The following is a 22,276-nucleotide window of genomic DNA, read 5'->3' as shown; positions in this document are numbered from 1 at the left end:
CTTACCACATAATTTATTCAGTATTCAGATAGAGAGAGAGAGAGAGAGAGACAGACAGAGAGAGAGAGAATGTAGTCTCTATTCAATGATGGCGTTGCTCCAAGTAAAGTCACACCCGCCTACGTCTCCCTTATTCAACATCACTTCTGTGCCGGTTGATCTGAGCTTTCTCCCACTGAGCTTTTTGTTCTAATACCCTCAATGCCTCTCTGGTCTTAGAAGGGGGGTCAGGAATGCTTTCCAAGGACACTGAGTTTGTCAGCTATCTCTCCCCTGGTGCTTCTTCTTCCTGCTATTCCAATATTTCCCAGCTTCTCCCCTCTGCAGCCTCTGAAATATGCCCTTCTGCAAACCGCTGTTCTAAATCTATACTGCCCTCCTGTTCTCAGGAAGGTTCAGGAGAAGGGGGAGGCGGCCCCCACCATTCCTCTTCAGTCCAATCCCTGACACATGGGTGGGCACAGAGCTCTGGCTGACTGGCTGGCTGGCAGCAGCAGCCCCCCAAAAGTCAGAGGCGACTCGGAACTCCCCAGCCCATGGCGTAGTGGATGCTTCTTGGAAGGCAAAACTGGAGGCCTGCAGCCCCGCCAAGCCCACACTCCACCTCACCTACCTCCCCGTAGGCACTGCTAACTCTGGGCTTGCGGAGCCCACGGGAAAAGAGTCCTTGCAAGGAGTTGGGGGCAGAGCGGAACACTCCAGAATGGGGGGTTGGGTTTTGGCATTAGCATAACCTGTCCTGTAGCCATTTTTCTTGAAGCAACTGCAGTCAGGGCTCAGTGTCATTCCTTGTACCAGAAACATCTTTGTCTTTTGGTTTTTTTTCTTTAAAAAATAAATAAATTAAAAAATCCTCCAAGCTGAGGAATAGTTTTTTTGTAACTCAACAAGATACACACCACACCGTGTGGGAACGGGTGGATGTGTGTTATTGGTTTGAGGTTTTTAAAGTTGTTCTTATGTATTTTGTGTTTCTAATCCTGTTTTTATCCTGTATTTTTATGTTGTGAAGAGCAGCATACAAATTTAATTTAATAGTAGTAGTAGTAGTAGTAGTAGTAATGGGCCCTTGGTGGGATCTAAAATAAAAGTATTGGATCACTGTCCTTGCTTTAGTTTTCTTGATTTTGTGTGTGTTTTTTTGTATAAGTTTACCATATTTCATTTTGCGTGAGATTGTATGGAATAGGTAAATAAACAAATGGAGACAACTGACCTGTATTTGTGGTCAAAAAATGCATCAAATCATAACAGAAAGGAAGACAGTTCTTTGTATTTCACCAAGAGGGACCTAGAGAGGGGACTTCTAAACACGGCCGCTAGGGGGAGGTCCTCATTCATTTAAACTGAGAAAGGAAAGACAGAGGAAATCTATTCCAAAATCCTTAATAGGACAGGTAGGAAGCTATGTAACACCAGCTCAAGACCATCGGTCCGTCTGCCTCGTGGTCTCCTGGTATTGGCTGGCGAGGTGTTTCTCAAATCTGCCTGGAGAGGTTGGGGACTGAACCTGCATGTAAAGTGGATTCTTTATTGCTGAGCTCCAGCCCTTCTTTGAAACTTTTGGCAAGGAAAACCTTTTGCCAACCAAAACATCACAAAGTTGCATGCAAGCTTTCGAGCTCTCCAGAACTCTTCAGCAGGCGAGACAGGAATCAAAGCAAGGACAAATAACTCGACAGGTGGTGAAGCCATGAAGGTTACAGCCTCTAGGTGTAATATAAAAGGTAAAGGACCCCTGGATGGTTAAGTCCAGTCAAAGGTGACTATGGGGTTGCAGTGCTCATCTTGCTTTCAGGCTGAGGGAGCCAGTGTTTGTCCGCAGACAGCTTTCCGGGGCATGTGGCCAGCAGGACTAAACTGCTTCTGACACCATGACGGAAACCAGAGCGCACGGAAATGCCGTTTACCTTCCCACTGCAGTGGTATCTATTTATCTACTTGCACTGGTGTGCTTTTGAACTGTTAGGCTCACAGGAGCTGGGACAAAGCAATGGGAGGAGGCAGCGTGTGTGTGTGTGTGTGTGTGTGTGTTGGTGAGATAGACCCTGTGCCCACAAACAAACAAGACAATTGGTGCAGTTTTGGCCCAGTTGAAGTTTGGCAGTGTTTTCTAGAGAATGGTGATGCTTCTCAGGCCCTGTGGCTGCCTGCCAGCCATAACATCAGCTGCAACAAGAAATCGCAGAGATGTTCTTCGTTGGGATTGAGAGGGGCAAATCAATACTGCTCAGGCCTTCCGCTGAGTAGCAGGGGTGCATCCAACAGAGTAACTTGTTTTCTTTTCTCTGCAAGTCATTTTAGCTCCTCTTAAGGCCCGCAGACATGATCCAGCAATGAAGAAGAAGAAGAGAAGAAGAGTTTGGATTTGATATCCCGCCTTTCACTCCCCTTCAGGAGTCTCAAAGCACCTAACATTCTCCTTTCCCTTCCTCCCCCACAACAAACACTCTGTGAGGTGAGTGGAGCTGAGAGACTTCAGAGAAGTGTGACTAGCCCAAGGTCACCCAGCAGCTGCATGTGGAGGAGCGGAGACGTGAACCCGGTTCACCAGATTACGAGACTACCGCTCTTAACCACTACACCACATTGGCTCTCAATGAGGTTTGGGAACCCATTCCTAGCATGCCAGATCCCAGCGTTTATCTCATAATTGTTACTCAAAGTTGTAAAACGCAAAGTCGCCACCAATAAACACACTCACGCAGCCCTTCTCAGATTACCCAGTTGCCCTCAATTGGTTTTGGACACTAACAACTTTGGAATCAGGGGAGGCGTTTTCCACTAGGTAGAAGCTGAGCAGCAGCACCATCGATTCTGAAGTTAAGGGGATGCTCTGCCCAACAGACAATTGTTTTAGCAGCTTATGCTGTGGGCACACAGGGTTGCATGGAGCAAAGTTGTACCATTTGTGCAAGGTTTTCCGCTTGTGCAGCAGAACTTCCCCTCCTTCCTCTTACCCCTCAAATCTGTTCCTGGGCTTCTCTCAACCACCTGGGGCAGATTTATGGGAGGCAAAGAATGACGATGATGCTTACCTTTGATGGCAAACACTCCGTGACAGAAATCTTTGAAGTTGATCTTGCCTAGATCGTTAGGATCCAAGTATTTGGCAAATTTTTCCACCTAAAACAAATAAATAAAATAAAGAAAGTATTAGAGAATATGCAACACTTACAACAGCTTAACACATCCTAAGGATGATTCAACTCTTGTCTTGGTCTCACCCGAAAAGGAGGAGTCCAGAGGGAACAGAATGCGAATTCAAAACATTTTCAATCAATCAATGTTTATTACGGTTCAGAGACCCAACAAATCATTACAAAGCAATGCACAATTCAGACAGCCTACCTCCAGGTTGGGACGCAGGTGGCACTGTGGGTTAAACCACAGAGCCTAGGACTTGCCAATCAGAAGGTCGGCGGTTCGAATCCCCGCGACGGGGTGAGCTCCCATTGCTCGGTCCCTGCTCCTGCCAACCTAGCAGTTTGAAAGCACATCAAAGTGCAAGTAGATAAATATGTACTGCTCTGGTGGGAAGGTAAACAGCATTTCTGCTCGTCATGACGAGCAGAATTCGAAACCAGGGAAGAGAAGCAGCGGAAGAAGAATGGAAAAAATTTAAGGACTATTTAAAGAAATATTACAAAATTAATGAAAGTTAAAATGATGTTGGATTAGAAAATAAATGGTTACTATTAGTAATGGATAAGATAAGGAGAATAAGTAAGATCAAACTAAGTTAAAATAAGGGAAGATTTGCTGAATAAATGATTAGAAATTGGAATACAGAAAAGGGAGGCATGAGGAAGTCGGAGAAGTAAGGTACAAGAAAATAAGATCTGAAATTGTACTTTTTGTTTGTTTGTTTGTTGTGTTTATTGTATTGTATTGTTTTGTTTTTGTTGTTATAAAAAAAACCCTTTAATAAAAAAATTAAAAAAAAACAAAACAGCATTTCTGTGCGCTGCTCTGGTTCGCCAGACCCGGCCACATGACCCGGAAGCTGTATGCTGGCTCCCTCGGCCAATAAAGTGAGATGAGCAGCGCAACCCCAGAGTCAGCCATAACTGGACCTAATGGTCAAGGGTCCCTTTACCTTTTACCTCCAGGTTAAACAAACATTTTGTTCAGACTTAAAGATAGGGATCACTGGTTCTTGCAACCACCGATAAAAACTTTGTCACTGCTAATGTTCTAGCGTTTGTCCGGTCTTCCAATAGGAACCTGACATAGTGAGCCTCTGATTTTCCCAGGAAAGGTACCAGCAATGGTAATATCAGTTCAGCCCTGGCTTACTCTTGGAATGCATAGTGCAGCAAAATATGTTTTATAGCCTCTTCAGAGGAGGAGAAGGAAAAAAGAAAGAGGGGAAGGGAATCAAATTGATTCTAAGCCAAAGGCCAGGAGGAACAACTCTGTCTTACGGGCCCTGCGGAAAGAAATCAGATCCCACAAGGCCCTGGTCTCGTGAGGCAGAGAGTTCCACCAGGCCGGAGCCAGTGTTGAAAAAGCCCTGGCTCTGGTTGAGGCTAATCTGACTTCCTTAAGGCCTGGGACCTCTGGGGTGTTGCTATTTATAGACCTTAATGTCCTCTGTGGGGCATACCGTGAGAGGCGGTCCCGTACGTACGAGGGTCCTAGGCCAATCTTGAGGGGGCAGAGGAGACCTGGCAGGAAGACGCCCTGGGCTGTGCAGCAACAGGAGATGCTGCGTGCGAATGTCACATTGGGAGAAGACCTGGTCTGCCTCTCCTGATGCAACAGTCGTTACCTTTATAAAGGTAAAATTTACATTCATTGCTTTGCCCCACTTTTGCCTTGGTCAGCACCCAGGAAACATTCCTCGAGAGAGAACGCAGCCCTCGGGCTGAAAAGGTGCAAGTTAACAGCATGACGATAATGTTGAGAAGGGGCCCCAAGTCCTGTGAACAAACATCTTCACCTGCAGATACTGGACCATATAGCCTTGCTGTGAAGCTTTTTTTGGGGATGGGGCCAGCCTTTCTCAACCTGTGGGTCCCCAGATGTTGTTGAACTACAACTCCCATCACCCCTAGCTAGCAAGGCCAGAGTTCAGGGATGATGGGAGTTGTAGTCCAACAACATCTGGGGACCCACAGGTTGAGAACTGCTGGGCTAGGACCTGTGTCAGTACTGAAAGGCCCACATCTTGTGAAACGGGACTAAAGAACAGTGCGTAAAGGAGGGCCAATGGGAAATTTCCACTGGAAACAGGGATCCTCAGCTGAAAATAATAATGAAAACATTACAAGTTGGAATGCCATGGAACTGCTTCCCACCCCCGAGGTTCTGAAAGGAAGAAACGTGGGCATGAACATTTCACCACAGAGCAAGAAGCCAAGCTTAAGGCATAGGCAGCCGCTGAATACAGACATGACCTAGATTCTCAGTTTTACAGTTTTAAAAATGTGAGCAAAACCACCACACACTTTTTTTTAAAACAACCAGCCCTCAGATAAAGCAATGAGGAGGAGTGCTTTGCACATTCATTTTCCCGGAGTCTTAATCTGGACCGGGGATGGAGATACTGCACAAGTCTGGTACGGTCATTGGGCATGAGGCCCTTCCTGATGACTTTACGGTAAACCCCTTCAGCAAATGAATCACAAAAATATCGAAGAAAAGGGATGTTTTCCATCCCTGCGGCAGGCGTGTTGAGCATTTGATGGGAGGCAGTTATAATCATCTAGATACACGGCCGAGTAAGACACACACTGCAGCAGTGTGTAGCAATTATGCTGTTAGATACGAATAGTGCCAGAGGCAAGAGATGAGCAATGCTTTCCTGGATCAGACCATTGCAATGTCCAATGGGAAGGGAGGAATCATTAGTGTCGTTTGGCACAGACAAGGTTGCATTTTATGTGACACCCCCCCCCCAAAAAAAGCTCCCGAGCAAGATAGCTTGCATTTGGCAGCAAACGTGAACAGCAGTCATTGCAAACCCTTCGGCAACTTCACAGATAAGAATGAATGAACAGTTGATATATTTATAGTCCTTTTATTACAGCATCATGTTGCAAGCACAAATGCACAGCTCACCGCACAAAGGGCAGTTGGCTACTCTAAATCCTACTTCTGACTTCTGCAGCATTTGGGGCGCCAATGGGAAGTTCCTCCCTCCCTCTGACTCCTTTGTTCTCTGATACATTCGGACCTCTGAGTCCGTGGAGGGGAGGGTCACCCCCACTCTCAAGTGACGTCTCGGCTAGCTGCTCCCTCCCTTCTGGCTCCCTTGTCATTATCTTGTAATTGGGTAACTCCTCCCTAAGCTGTTCAGCTCTCTCTGCTTCTGAACACGCTGAGACGGGGGGGGCGACTCTTCCCCCTCCAGCTCTCCATCGGAGAGAAGATGGTCTGCCACAGAATGCATTCCCCAGTCCTCGTCTTCAGACCATTCCCTGACAACACAAACATAGCACTAATATTTAGCTCATATTCCTTCAGAATGTGACACAGCATGTGCCTCTGTGTGTGAAATTTATGGTCATTAGTCTCATAGCAGAGCACAATCCCAATTCAGCACCATGGACAGCTGTCAGTTTAAAAGAATTTGTCAGGTCATGCACCAAGTGCAAGCATTCTGTACCAGCAACCCAGATCCTTTTTTAAAAAAATAAAAACTTGAAAATAAAATAAAATAAAAAGTATAAGAATGAATGGAGACAAACTTTCTTGGTGTCCTAGTTTTCCAATGTTCAGATGGCTTATGTTAGTGAATTATAGACATGCTTGTGCTGCAACAAAAGCAGTAAATCTCCCATGTTCAGGAAACAGCAGCAAATTGAGCACCAGGAGCAGCACGCCCCTTCAGATTTATGCTCAAACTAGTTCCACTCAAACCTGGAGGGGAGCCCAAGCTGGCTGACTTTGATCTTTCTTCTACAGAACTTCAGTTCACCAGGTCCCCTGTCTGCGATACTGCTCCCATTTTTCACCTGCCTGAACATATACAGGCAGAGAGAGAGAGAGAGAGAGAGAGAGAGAGAGAGAGAGAGAGAGGGAGAGAGGTTTGTGTCTATCACACCAATAGTCTTCCAGGACTCCCCTATTGGGCCATTAAGTCTGGTGTATAAAATTATCTATCTGCACTGCTGCTTAAAGCTATCTTCATCAACCTGGGACCCTCCAGATGTTTCGGACTACGATGCCCAGTACCGGATTTACGGATAAGCTAAACAAGCTATAGCTTAGGGCCCCACTCTCTTCGGGGCCCCCAAAAAAATAAAGAAAAAGAAACTGGTTGTACATTTCCAAAATATAAGATAAAAAAGAAGCAAAATAAAACCCCCATACAGCAACAGTGTTTTGTGTTGTGTAGGCTCCTATGATGTAAGTAATGGGCCCCGCCTGTTAGCCTGCTCCCTAAAATATCACTGGTTTGCTCATTTCTATATATAGGGGGCCTACATTCTGCTATTTATAATTATTAGTAGTTTGCACCATATATTTATGCCTATTCTTATTTCATGTTATAGCAAGTTTCTAGAGACTAGATTATGAGTCTTTGTAAATTGTGTTTCTAAAGGAACTTTTGTTATTGCCAAATGCCAATGTGTTTGCATTATTAAGTTTGTTATGAGTAAAAATTCATTTTAAGTTAGAGCTTAATAATTATTTCACTATTAGTATACTTCTTCTTAATTGTATTTCACTATTAACATACTTTTTAATTGTATTTCAGTTCAACAATTACTTTGATAAAATACGTATTTTGTTATGTGAAAAATGGCTTTAGATACCTATTAGGTCCATAAATTACCATATAGCATGTATTCAACACAAAAACCAGTGACAATCTGATGTTGGCAAAGGACAGCTGGATATATAAAGGGCCCCATTACCTTCAGTAGCTTAGGGCCTCATCAAACCTAAATCTGGCCCTGATGAAGCCCATCAGTCTGAGCTGACTGGAGCTGATGGAAGTTGTAGTCCCAAACTGGCTTCAAGTTACAAGCAGAAGCTCCAGCTCTGGGCTTGACAACCCAATACTTGGCCTCAGCAGCAAACTCCAGCCCCCACCCCAGCTTCCTGCTAGGCCACCAGCCTTCTGGACTGTCACCTCCCTTATAGCTTATTCTTGTGCCTGCAGCGTTTGCTTTCAGAGCACATATTGGCTGTGTCATAGATTTCAAAAGGCTTCCCCGCTGGAGCTTGCCCCCCACTCCTCCATGGGGTTTCCTTCTGCTTTTCCTCCTCCCAGTGTTGAATGTATGTGACGGTGTGCTTCTGGCAAGTAGCTGGAAGTAGATTTTTTTGGGGGGGCCCTCAAAAAAGAGGAGGCTGGTGGCACCCAAAGCAATACTTGCTGGTGTGGGAGTACTGCTGACAGCCAACCCAAACGAATTTGAAAGCACTACAGGGCAAAAGCTTCAGCAGTTTGTTCCCTTCAGTGAGTGACTCTGCCTCTGCACCGTCGCTGCTAATAAATGCTAGGCAGACTGCTTATTCAAGAGGAGGAAGAGAAACTGGGTTTAGGAAAAGGGAAGCGGGGAATATTGTACTGGTGGTATTTGACTCCTAGGGACGCGGGTGGCACTGTGGGTTAAACCACAGAGCGTAGGACTTGCCGATCAGAAGGTTGGCGGTTCGAATCCCTGCAACAGGGTGAGCTCCCATTGCTCCATCCCTGCTCCTGCCAACCTAGCAGTTCGAAAGCACGTCAAAGTGCAAGTAGATAAATAGGTACTGCTCTGGCAGGAAGGTAAACGGCATTTCCGTGTGCTGCTCTGGTTCACCAGAAGCGGCTTAGTCATGCTGGCCACATGACCCGGAAGCTGTACGCCGGCTCCCACGGCCAATAAAGCGAGATGAGTCGGTCACGACTGGACCTAATGGTCAGGGGTCCCTTTACCTTTAGTCTGATCCAGCAAAGCTCTTTTTATGACACCCTGCCTTGGCTCCTTTGGGATGATGGACATGTTAAAAATCAATCAATTCATCAATCATTTGTTATTTATGTATGCCACTATCGTGGCTCGTGTTTTGTTAGCCCAAAAATGGAAAACGAGTGAAGTCCCAGCCAAAGAAGAATGGCAACTTAAATTGATGGAATATGCCCAACTTGCGGACCTAACATGTAGAATAAAAGAACAAGAAGAACACACGTTTAAAGAAGATTGGAAAATGTTTATTGAATATATGGAGGAAAATTGTGTTTATCTGAAAATGCGGGCAGCATTAAGATAAATTCAACAGTGACCGTAAGTTTTGGTGGATGTAATAATGGAATACTGAATGGTTTAGTTTATATAAAATATGCAGGGATTTATGTTGTGCAGAATGAACCATGGAAAGAGAGGAAGGGAAGTCATTGATATTTTAAGATTGCTTAAGTGAATATTCTAAAATGTAAAACAGAAATTTAATTTAAAAAATCAAACAAAAAAAATCAATCAATCAAATGAATGAATGTTCGCCTTGGGAATGTACTGATAACAGTTTGGCTGCATAACCATAGGAACATAAGGAGATCCTGCAGGATCAGGCCAGTGGCACATCTAGCCTAGCACCCTGATCTCACAGTGGCCAACCGGATGACTGTGGGAAACCCCATTTAGAAGGAATGGCACAAGTAGAATCCATGTTACTCTCTCTGTATTGCCATTTGCTGAGTTACAGAACACATTCACACCTCACTTTTCTAGAACTCAAACGACGCAGGTCACAAAACACTCAACAACAACACGGCAGTAGAAGTGAATCCATAATTTCGTTATCTGTTTGGAGTCAGCAGTGTCACCCATCCTTTCTCTCTGTTTTGGAAAGAAATCACAGCTTTGCCTTCCTTTCCTCGCTCAGCAGAGCACACTTGAGACAATTAATCAGACATCTCTGTAATAGCGAAAGGCTATGGGGCTACCAGTGTTATTTATGGCCCTGTAAAAGGTTAAGAACATCACTTGAGTAATCAGGATGCATGACACAGAACTCCTTTTGTTCCCTAAGATATATAACATACTTGAACAAGCAGTAAGAAGCAGCTGCCAGCTAGCAAGCAGCCTTCTCAAGCTTCTGGCACTAGGAAAATCAACAACAAAAAGCAGACTTTTCACATATATTAAGACACTGGAAACTTTCTCCATCTATTCTGTGTTTGGGGGATTTCCACATCCAATCAGGACTTTGCGTGAATAGGGGGGCCACCAGGTGGCGCATTGGAAGATGGCCGACAATAACATCTCTCCGACCCACACGAGGTAATTAAGAGGCTGCTATGGGAAGTATGCAGCCTTCCCACCCACCCCCAAGGAGATGGGGGGGACTGCCTTGCCAGCGGTGGCCACAATGCACCCCCAGATTCGAAAGAAGGGGGTGCCGGTCACTTGGCACAGCCCCTCGGTGAAGTCGGCTCTTCCTGACGCCGTCTCCAATCAGCGCCCGGGTTCGCTTTAGCTCGGAAATATAATTGGAAACATATAATTGGAAAGAAGCTAAAGCACATACATCAGGCGAAATTCGGGAGATAAGACTGCTGATTAATGGATCTCTGTGACCGGAGCGACAGATGGGACAAATAAATCAAGTGATGAACCACCATCAAGAGACTGGTACGTTTGGAGTGAAATGGAAGGGGGGGTGGAGGAAAAAACTTTTCTTTGCCTTATGTGAGTATTAATAACCCTCCACCCCAGAAAGAAGTTCGTGGCATTTTATTAAGCACAAGCAGGAATTCAAGAGCTGTGTGGAGTGAATTATAGATCAAAGAGATAATTGGTAAACAAAGGAGAACGGAGGAAAGTTTTATGATGCAGTTTTAAATGGCGTCTCGCTAAGACAGGCTTGCCTAAGAAAGATGGGGGGAGGAGGACCAGGATCATTGGAATGTGAATCATGACTGGAATGCGATCTAAACCTGGCAGAGCCCTCCTGATATTCTGATATACTTGGCAAGCCTGGAGAACCAAAGGACAGACCGAGGATAAAATTTTTATGGAAGTGTGGACTGGCATCTGTTCCTAAGTGATATGATTCTTGGAGAGTGTAAAACCCACGCAGAAGATGTTTGTTTCCAACCTGCTTGTGAAGATTATCAGAGATCGCAAAGAAAGGATTATATGATAACAACAAGAAGATGAAGAAAGTAATAAAGAGACTATCTGGACAGAACTGGATAGAACTGTTTAATTAAAGCAGCAACATAAGTGATGCTTGGATCCCCGTTTGGAGCTTGAAGTATGGGTACCCCCAACAAAATTTTAAAATTTGGCTGTATAATTTGGAACTAATGTGATTTGGAAATAATGTGACTTGATTGGCCTGTTAATAAAAATTATTATAAAAAAAGGACTTTGCGTGAATAATCTTGGCATCTCCACTTAAAAGGATTTCAGGTAGCAAGATCGTGGAAGACCTCTGCCTAAGGCAGTGTTGCCCAAACTTGGGGCTCCAGCTGCTTTTGGACTACAATTCCCATCATCCTTGACCACTGGTCTTGCTGGCTAGGGATGATGGGAGTTGTAGTCCAAAAAACAGCTGGAGACCCAAGTTTGGGAAACACTGGCTTATGACTCCCATCATCCCTGAGCCATGCTAGCTGGGGCTGATGGGAGTTGAAGTGCCAAGAACATCTGAAGGACCTCCCAAGTTCCCCATCCATGTTCTAAGTCCTTAGAGAGCGGCTGCCTATCAGAGTGGCCTAAGATGAAGCCACAGCCACAGCCTGACACAATGAGTGACTCATTACTGCCCCCTTCAGACCTTCATGTATACATATGGCAAACCTATAGAGGAGGCGGAAACAAGATAACACACACACACACACACACACAGAGAGAGAGAGAGAGAGAGAGAGAGAGGAGAAGAAGAAGAAGAGGAGGAGGTGGAGGAGGAGTTTGGATTTGAGAGAATGCAGGGAGAAAGTTGCAAGCAATTCTTTGGTCACAGGTGTATTGACGCAGCAATGGATATTGAAATTTTGCACTCCCTAACAATTTTGCACCTGGGGCAACTGCCCCTGTGGTACTCCCACCACTGATTGGGGGTAGTGGAGACCACCCAGTAAGTTTGGCAGCTAGGGCGAGAGTTGAAGCAAGGACTGCCCAGCTCAACACTCAGATCCTTCAAATATCAAAGTGAAACAAAGTTATAACTGATGCAGCAGAACTATCACGGGTCACTGATCAAAGGCTGACAGCGAGGCATGCAAGGAGAAGATAATTTATTGTGATCTTCAGCTGTGTCTGAAGAAGGGAACAATATGCTTTGGTTAGCCTCAGCTCAACCTGCTTTTGGCTGGGGGTTGGAACGGGAGGGTGCATTTCTCTGCATCATCCCACATATCGCTGCAGTCTTGAGGCTAGCCGAGGTTTTAAGGGACAGCTATTGAGAGGCATCAGTGTGGCCAGGCTTCCCGATGGCGCCTTTCCTCTCCGTTCAATTAATAGCAGAGAGTGGTAGATTTTGTTAACAAGCTAGCAGGAGGCCTGTAATTGATTTTGCATAGATCTGAAGATGAAGAAGCAGACGACAAGTCAAAGGCCAAAAGAGAACCTCGCAGTGCCTTTGGGGAGCAGTTAAAAAACAGAATTACATGGACGGCTCATCAAAGAGGGTTGTGGGGGAGTCAGAGGAGGAGCTCCCCACTGAAGTCGAAAGATTCTTAAATCAATACAAAAGATTTTGGAAGGGAGATGAAAAAAGACATATACATCAAGGGTGCCAATGTGAATGGATCTTATAATAATAATAATTCATTATTTATACCCCAGCCATCTGGCTGAGTTTCCCCAGCCACTCTGGGCGGCTCGCAATAGAGTGTTAAAAACAATACAGCATTAAATATTAAAAAGTTCCCTGAACAGGGCTGCCTCCAGATGTCTTTTAAAGATAGGATAGCTGCTTATTTCCTTCACATCTGAAGGGAGGGCATTCCACAGGGTGGGCGCCACTACCGAGAAGGCCCTCTGTCTGGTTCCCTGTAACCTCACTTCTTGCAATGAGGGAACCGCCAGAAGGCCCTTGGAGCTGGATCTCAGTGTCCGGGCTGAATAATGCGGGTGGAGACGCTCCTTCAGGTACAGTGGTACCTCGGGTTAAGTACTTAATTCATTCCGGAGGTCCGTTCTTAACCTGAAACTGTTCTTAACCTGAAGCACCACTTTAGCTAATGGGGCCTCCCGCTGCTGCCGTGATGCTGGAGCACAATTTCTGTTCTCATCCTGAAGCAAAGTTCTTAACCCGAGGTACTATTTCTGGGTTAGCGGAGTCTGTAACCTGAAGCGTATGTAACCTGAAGCGTATGTAACCCGAGGTACCACTGTATACAGGACCGAGGCCGTTTAGCAGTAAATTGCAAGTAATAGCAGGCCTCTCTGATGGGTTAGGAAATGGAGCTGTGGACAGGATCCAGCAGGAAGGGACAGAGAGACACTCTGAACCCAAGAGCTGGAGCTGTTGTCTCTCATTTTAGGGCTCTGCATCAAGTGTGAACACACTGTGACCTTCCAAACATTGCTGAACAGCAGAACTGGCTCTGTGGGGATGAAATAAATGGATTAGGGAACCCAGTAAGAAGAGATGCACAGCAATAAATAATGCCTTCAGAAGCCTCCTCTGGGGTAATTGCTGTGCCTCTTCCAAAAGGTGAAAGCAGAATAAAATAAATCTCAGCTTGGCTTGTGGGTGGTGCATTTTAAGATCAGCAGTTCAAAAGTTTCCCTGAGAGACCAGAGGGATGCGGGTGGAGAAGATGCCATGACACAGAGAGGGACGGGGTATAATACTAGAATTCAAGGTCGCCCAGTGAAGCTGATTGACAGGGGACTTAGGAGCAATGAAAGGATGTACTCCATCGCATGGCGTGTAATAACTGGTAGAATTCACAGCCATGTGAAGCCACTTAGATGGCTTCTAAAGAATTAGAGACATGCATGGATGACAGTATAAGTCTGAATAGCAGGTGGTGGAGACAAAGATGGGAAGACCATCACATTCATATATCTATCCTCTTGGTGGGCTCCTCAGCCACACAGGGAACATAGCAAGCTGCCCTATCGTGATCATCTCATTGATCCATCAAGTTCCCTCCTGTCTACATTCTCAAGTTGTGACTGCAGGACTTCAGATAAGGGTCTTTTCCAACCCTACCTGATGCTGGGAATTTGAACCTGGAACTTTCTGCATGCAGAGAAAGAGTATGTGTGTTGTGGAAATTTCTCTCTCTCTCTCTCTCTCTCTCTCTCTCTCTCTCTCTCTCTCTCTCTCTCCCCCCCCACACACACACACATATCCAAATCACAAGAATATCATGGGGGACTTGTCAAAAGCCTTACTGAAATCAAGATACACTACATCCACAGCGTTCCCCTGATCCACCATGCTTGTAACTCTATCAAAAAAGAAATGAGATTTATCTGGCACAAATTGTTTTTGGGAAGCCCATGCTGGGTCTTAGTAATCACAGCATCCTTTCCTAAGGGCTCACAAACTGACCTGTTCTAGGACCTCTTCTGGTATCGGCATCAAGCTGAGTGGTCAGTAGTAACCTGGACCTTCTTTCCCCCTCTTTTGAACGATGGGGGCAACATTGTCCAGTGTCCAGGCTGAACGATGGGGGTGGAGACGCTCCTTCAGGTATACTGGACCGAGGGCGTTTACATTTTTTCACTTTTTGGATGTTATAAGTCTCCCATGCATCTAATGTTTATTTCACTGCACGAATCTTGGCTATTGGTCCCTTTCTCTCTCTTTTTTGACCCTTGTGTCTTTTCTCACTGTCTGTTTTACACCTTCCCACTCTGGAGGCATCTATGAACCATGCTCCTAACAGTTTTAGCAGGCGGAAGGAAGTCAGACAAATATCACAGCTAAGAAGGTCAAACTATCCCTTGGGCGGTTCCATTAGCATTTCTTAGGAGAGGATTTTGCACATATAGTTTGCTTGCACCTAGCTGGAATTTTCTCTGTAGCATGAAATCAAACACATAGAATTCTCCCCAGGATGGAGTTTGAAAGGCTCTTGCATGATTTATAAGATCCACTGCAGAGCAATGGCATCTTAAATTTGATTAGAGTATCCCTCTTGGTGCAGAGCACACGGTGCTGAGAATGCCGAAGACGGTAACAAAATTCAGCTAGACTGGAAAAACAGGCCTGCGGTTGCTGGATGTGTGTGCCTATCTAATTTGTATTGAAATATATTGTATCTTTGCAATCTTTACTTAGAATCTACAAGACTGAAACTCTTCCCTTGACTCCAGTTATGCCCGAGATACTTTTACAAGATGAGATACGTAGGGGGGAGGGGTACTCTTTGATTTGTTGGGATGCTTTAACACAGCAAATGTTTGCTTATTTTTATACTGTTCTTTGGCTCCAAATCAAGCTTTAAAATTGCTTTATTTAAAAAATGCCATGAATATAAAACTAACCTCAAAGCAGGGCTGTCTTAAGCATACGTGGCGCTGGGGTGCAAAAATCCGCCCGGCGCTCCCCCCAGGTTGCCCAGAATTGTCAACTTTTTTGGGGGGGCAGCATGCTCTGGGCTGGCCGTTGAGGTGCGCAGGCAGGGCAGAGGAGGGCACAGAGAAGCTTGAGGCTGCGGTGCTAGGCTCACCTCGCCAGGAGGGCAGCACGCTCTGGGCGTGCCTCTCCATGGCCCTACCCCAATCCCAGGTGCACAGGAGGTTGGAGCCAGCCACCTCAGCACCTCACAATCTTGCTTGCACCCGAACTCCTGCCAGAGACGGGCGGGCTCTTCCCCAGACTCCAACTCTCAGGCTCTGGACTCTGGCCTGGTGCCCCTGAGAGCCCGGTGCCCGGGTGCCCCGCATCCCTAATACCTACAGTTAAGACGGCCCTGCCTCAAAGAGTCATTCACCAGACATCTTCCAGTTTAGAATTCTGTCCTATGGTACCCTCCATTTCTCCGATGAAAATAGGGATGTCCTAAGGAAAAGCGGGGCATTCCGGTCCCCAGTCAGCATAGCCATAGGTCAGGGACTGGAATGTCCCACTGTTCCTTAGGACATCCCTATTTTCATTGGAGAAATATTGGAGGGTATGGAATAGAAGGTTCCTATTTTCATTGAAGAGGACATCTCTATTTTCATTGGAGAAATGTTGGCAGGTATGAGATGGCGACTGCAACTTAATGGCTGATTCTGTGACTTGAAAGGCTGCAGCACAGCAAGAATAAGGCAAGCAGCTACTACTAATACCACCCTTTCAATGTAGAGTGAGAGCTCTATGAGTGTGCTCCAGTTATGGAGTCAGCCAGCAGAGTCACCTTCCTCCCCACAATGGGATGAGCAGCGAGGCCATCGCTTTGACTTAAGCCACTTTTCTTTCCTTCTTAAAAGAGGAATCCCTGCAGAGAACAGAATACCAGGAAAGCTGAAAATAAATTTGGAACAACGCCTCTGATGAGGATATGAGGTGAAATTTGCTCCACCCCCCAAACTCTCTCTAAATCACTTGTTCATTTGCACACTGTAATAGGCAGCGGTGATATACCACAGCTCTTTTGTGCCAACATGAAGGGGTGGGGAGAAACCAAGCTTTGGAGGGAGCAAACTCTGCTTTGCAGGTGGAAAACACCAAATGCAGAAAGCTCTTTGGTTCATGAAACAGAAGCAGCAGCAAGGGGTGTCAAGAGCACTCTGTCAGCCAAGAAGATGTAAGCAGGAGTGCCAAGCAGGGGACAGAGCAATATTCCCCTTCCCCTCTCAGGTTTTGGGCCACACATGATTATTTCTTCATTGCCTGCCTATATTTTTGGCTAAACACCTTGCTCTGCACCAAAGGTGGGGGATGTCAGGGCCAGGATTCAAATGTGGCCTTCCTCGCTTGTGCATTTGGCGCCTTGAGGGGCCCAGGCCAAGCCCCTCAACTAGAAGTAGCTTCAGGGCTTTTCCTCCCTCAAGGGGAATTCACAGAGAAACTCAGTTCCGGCACCTCTCAGGTGGGTGCTATTGCCATTCTGTGAGAATGTGGGAGGTGTTCATACTGAGTTCGGGCACCTCTTTTTCGAGAAAAATAGCACTGAGTAGCTTGTTCAGTGAGGGGAGACATGCTAGCTTCCTGTCAGGTATGTTACTGTCACTTACTGGGAGGAAGAAGGTGAAGGGTAAGCAGAGCTGTAGTTGGTGATCTTGCGCCCCTGGCAGAACTGTCCAGATTGCGTCCCCCCCATGGTCAAATTACCGTATTTTTCGCTCTATAAGACGCACATTTCCCCCTCCAAAAATTAAGGGGAAATGTGTGTGCATCTTATGGAGTGAATGCAGGCTCCTTGGCTTCAGCAATAGCAATGCAAAGCCTCCGAAGCACAGAGGGAGCGCTCCCACCGCGCTCCGGAGGCTTCACGTTGCTTTCGCTGAAGCCTGGAGAGCGAGAGGGGTCAGTGCGCACGGTCGGTCCAGGCTTCAAGGATAGCCACCGGAGCTCCCGCTGCGCTCCGGAGGCTTTGGGTTCCTTTCACTGAAGGGTAGGTGCCCCTTCAGCTAAGGCGCAGCGCCCCTTCAGCTAAGTGGGAGGAGAAATGGAAGGGGCTCCACTTCTCCTGCTGCTTCGCTGAAGGGGTGCTACGCAGAGAGGGGGAGATTTTTTTTCTTGTTCTCCCCTCTAAAACAAGGTGCGTCCTATGGTCGGGTGCGTCCTGTAGAGCGAAAAATACGGTAGCTCTTCCTTCCGCCTCTCCTCCAAACCCACCACCACCACCCATTCAATTCACCCTCTATTTAAAACATTTTCTTATGAGGCAATAACCAATATTTTTATTTAAAGACATATTTATGGACATATTTTTAGCCGAGTTTGCGCCCTCCTCGCCTGCGCCCCTGGTAGGGGCCCACCTCGCCACTCCCTAGCTATGGCCCTGAGGGCAAGGCAGTGGGGAGGTTGGCAAGGTGTGGGTGCATGGGTGAGAGCACCAGAGTGATTCTACCAGTGCATGCGCACCACAACAACCTCCCCATTGCTTTTCCCTCCCAGTAATCCACAGCAACACACTTGCCCCCTGGGTGAGTCTCTTCCATCCTTCCTGCTCTGTGCTATTCCCCCTCCAGTGATTTTACCTGGCCAGGAAGTCTATTTTACAGTCTATTTTGTGAAGGGCTGTCAGAGGACATTCCTAAGGATCCATAATCAGGAAGGGTCTTGCTCCTACCTGTAAAAAGTTTACACCTAGGCAGCTAACTGAACAGGCAACCAGGTCATTTGGTACAGTGATATCTCGGAAGTTGAATGGAATCCATTCTGGAAGTCCAAAATGTTTGGAAACCAAGGCACGGCTTCCGATTGGCTACAGGACGTTCCTGCAGCCAATTGGAAATCGCGTTGAACGTTCGGGTTCCAAAGAACGTTCACAAACCGGAACACTCACTTCCAGATTTGCAGCGTTCAGGAGCCAAAACATTCGACTCGCAAGGCGTTCGGGATCCAAAGTACGATGGTACTGTGGTACCTCAGGTTACATACACTTCAGGTTACATACGCTTCAGGTTACAGACTCCGCTAACCCAGAAATAGTACCTCGGGTTAAGAACTTTGCTTCAGGATGAGAACAAAAATTGCGCGGCGGCAGTGGGAGACCCCATTAGCTAAAGTGGTGCTTCAGGTTAAGAACAGTTTCAGGTTAAGAACGGACCTCCAGAATGAATTAAGTACATAACCAGAGCTACCACTGTATTGCATTTTGATTTTCATTATAGCACTGTCTAAATGAGTATCTATAGTTATAAACTAGCACATGCAGGTTTTAGGCCAATGTATGCCCTTTTCTTTGCCTTCTTATTTTTTGTGCAAGTGGCCACCACAATTTTAGGTCTGGCCCCACAAGATAGCCCCGCATGTTTGCTTTCATCTGAAGCACGTAGCTCCATTTCCATGAAAACAGCTCAGAAATACAACTTCTCAGACAGTCAGAAAACAAATCCCAGATAGGATGACCTAAGAAAGACCCTCAATCAGGAGGGAAAATTTTTCAGCTTCTTGATGACAGCCACCGACACACAAACACGTCCTTAAATGCACAATCTTCCACTTAGCTCAAGGAGGAGACACTTAACCTTTCAGAGCCTGCAGCTAGGACATTTAATCTTCACCTCATCGCTATCGGAAGGGCATCCAAAAGGAAACAGGCAGTAAACACCACCAGCTTTGACAGGAATAATTGCCAGACACAAAATGGATCTGACACGTGAGTGACAACTGTTGATGCCACCAACTTTCAAGGAAGGGAAGTGAATTAGCGTGCTGTGTCAATCTGACTTGAGGCTTCGCTCTGCCAACCAGCTCAGCTGTTAATACACTCGCTTTTGCCTCCAAATTTATAGAATGTCCAAATGCAACTAAGTGCTGGTGGTGGAACAGCAGCGACACAGTACAGTTTATCTCCTGTGGCTTGACTACATTGAGGTTCCTTTAATCACTGTTAAGAAAAATCTGGTGCACATGCTTCCCTTAACTTGCACCTGCAGGTCTTGTGATTAGTGTTTGAAGGTCACTGTGACCTGGTAACCAGCCAAGTAGGTCACTGTGATCTGGAAACTGGCTGAGGGTGTGGTCATTCTTGGGTATATTAAGAGGGGGCTGTACATTGCCAACAAAGGTCCGTATAGTAAAAGCTATGGTTTTCCCAGTAGTGATGTATGGAAGTGAGAGCTGGACCATAAAGAAGGCTGATGCTTTTCAATTACGATGCTGGAGGAGACTCTTGAGAGTCCCATGGACTGCAAGAAGATCAAACCTATCCATTCTGAAGGAAATCAGCCCTGAGTGCTCACTGGAAGGACAGACCAATACATGGCCACCTCATGAGAAGAGAAGACTCCCTGGAAAAGACCCTGATGTTGGGAAAGATGGAGGGCGCAAGGAGAAGGGGACGACAGAGGACGAGATGGTTGGATAGTGTTCTCAAAGCTACCAGCATGAGTTTGACCAAACTGCGGGAGGCAGTGGAAGACAGAAGTGCCTGGCGTGCTCTGGTCCATGGGGTCACGAAGAGACGGACACGACTAAACGGCTAAACAACAACGTACATTGCCTCTTTGCTTCGTTGCAAGGAGGCTCTGTCATATTGATACTGAACTCTGTGCTGTGAGTTGCACTTGCTTTGCATTTGAAGCATTCACCTTGTACTAAGGATCTAGTGGAAGCTGTAGATAATGAATACAGTGGTACCTCGGGTTACAGATGCTTCAAGTTATAGACGCTTCAGGTTACAGACTCCGCTAACCCAGAAATAGTACCTCGGGTTAAGAACTTTGCTTCAGGATGAGAACAGAAATTGTGCTCCAGCGGTGCGGTGGCAGCGGGAGGCCCCATTAGCTAAAGTGGTACCTCAGGTTAAGAATAGTTTCAGGTTAAGAACGGACCTCCAGAACAAATTAAGTTCTTAACCCGAGGTAGCACTGTATAGTGAAACTGCCTTCACCCTTTGGACCTGTCACTAAAGGACTGAACTGACTGAAGAGCTGGGAGTCTGACTGAAGTTCTTCCAGCACAAAACTGCACTGCCATGAAGCTACACACCTGGGGAGCTGCACACATTTGGCATATGCCAACAGAGGACCTACTCGCAAGTGACGGTGTTAAAAAGCACTTGGTACCCTGAAATGCAGTCCTACATCTCTACTCAGAACTAAGCCCTATTGCAGCGGCATGCCAGTTTGGTGCCTTCCAAACACTGTTGGATTACAGACCCAATTACCCCAACCAATGGTCATGCTGGATGGAGATAGTGGGAGTCAAACTACATCTGGAGGGTCTTCTTCTTCTTCTTTGGCGATCACTTGTAGCCGAGTAAGATTGTCTTCCATAATCCTGGTCTTAACAGTGAGTCCATAAGTGACTGTGGAGGCCAATTCTGGATCCACACGTCCTTCCATAGTGGGGACATAGGTTTCCAAGGGGGAGTTCATCATGGTGAGGGTTTGCCAAGCGTGCCTTCCTCTTAGGGCACCTTTTCTAGACCCTCCCCCTTTTCGGGGTGAGCAGAGTGAATCCTAAGTAGGGCTACTCAGTCATGGATACAGCTGCCAAGCGGCTCAACTGTCTCATTCCTTGAGTCAGAACGACTGAATCTCTATCCACCACCCATGTGCTGGTTCGGGACTAGTGGCTTCAAGATTTCATGGTCCTGCCGCCATTACCATTTGCCAATCGCCATGGGACTTTTTTGGGTTTGGGATAGTTTTTTGGGAAGATGCCTGTGTGTGAATTTGTTTTATGTGTGTAAATCAGTGCACAACGACCAACGCACAGTCTTCACAGTAAGGCTCTATTCCGATGGCATGAGTAATCATGACAACCAGTAGTTTCTTATCTGCTGCAGCCTTCATCCACCTTCACAGCCATTGCAACAATACACTTGCTATCTTCCGCCTGTTCTGCCATTGAGGATTTCTTGGATCATTCTTGGTCTAGCTCCTCCCCTTTGATCATACCACCTTGAGTGACCCTGCTGGGAGTATGAGACTCCCAACAGCTTCACTCACAAGGGTCATAGGAACATGCAAGCCTACTCACTATGACAAGGTGATGATCCGGCAAGTGAGATCTAGAGGGTACCATCTTGAATAACCACCTGCTCTATTGGGTTCAAGGAAGCTTACTCCCAGGTAAGTGAGCATAGGGTTTTAGTCTGGAATCCAGCCATTTTTGCTATTGTTGTGGGACATTATTGCAGTAAAACGAGCCATTCATGTTTGGCAAGATAGGTACATGAAGGGGCTGAGGCTCACAGAGCTTTCCCACAAAATTTGCTAGAGAGAACTCAGTGAGATCACTTCCTTTATCTGCCTTGGCAGGAAGATGTAAAGCAACATACTTCCTTCCTGCCCAAGAATCTCTCTCTTTCTTCATCATGCCTCCGAGTTGACCGCACATTAATGTCTGAGCTCTGCAGCTCAGACCCCATTTTGAACTTAGATTAGCCCTGTTGACTGGGGCTGATGGGAGTGGAAGGCCACAGATTCTTTGTTTTTGCTGTAAAAGACTAACAGGGCTACTCTTTTGGTATCTGCCACTTAAAGGGTATTGTAATCAATAGTTTGCAATTGTGCAAAGGACCAGATAAATTACGTGCGACCCCCACCCCATACCCACCCATTTCATTTTTCATAACTGGTGCGATAAACCCACAGCTACCTTAACCCCCCATTATTGCATTGTCTCTTGAGAACCAACACTAATCATTCATATCTGCACTTTTCTCCACTAGTAATGAGCACAAGTGTGATAGGAATTTTGAGGACTTGTTGTTGTTGTTGTTTAGTCTTTTAGTCGTGTCCGACTCTTCGTGACCCCA

At 46.2% G+C, this 22,276-nt stretch overlaps 1 protein-coding gene across 5 annotated transcripts in view; it reads right to left on the bottom strand.

Annotated features, from left to right (window-relative positions):
• RAB11FIP4 (RAB11 family interacting protein 4) overlaps positions 1 to 22,276 on the bottom strand; it is a 208,916-nt gene that overhangs the window by 145,018 nt on the left and 41,622 nt on the right. For all 5 annotated transcript variants that reach the window (XM_053375157.1, XM_053375161.1, XM_053375160.1 and 2 more), the window contains exon 2: positions 3,039 to 3,126. In XM_053375157.1, the coding sequence (XP_053231132.1) occupies positions 3,039 to 3,126 (88 nt within the window). The remainder of the gene's footprint in view (positions 1 to 3,038; positions 3,127 to 22,276) is intronic.

Source organism: Podarcis raffonei, chromosome 2 (assembly GCF_027172205.1).
Source record: "Podarcis raffonei isolate rPodRaf1 chromosome 2, rPodRaf1.pri, whole genome shotgun sequence".
Taxonomy (NCBI): domain Eukaryota; kingdom Metazoa; phylum Chordata; class Lepidosauria; order Squamata; family Lacertidae; genus Podarcis; species Podarcis raffonei.
The sequence above is the reverse complement of the archived record's forward strand: the minus strand, read 5'-3'. Positions and strand labels throughout refer to the sequence as shown.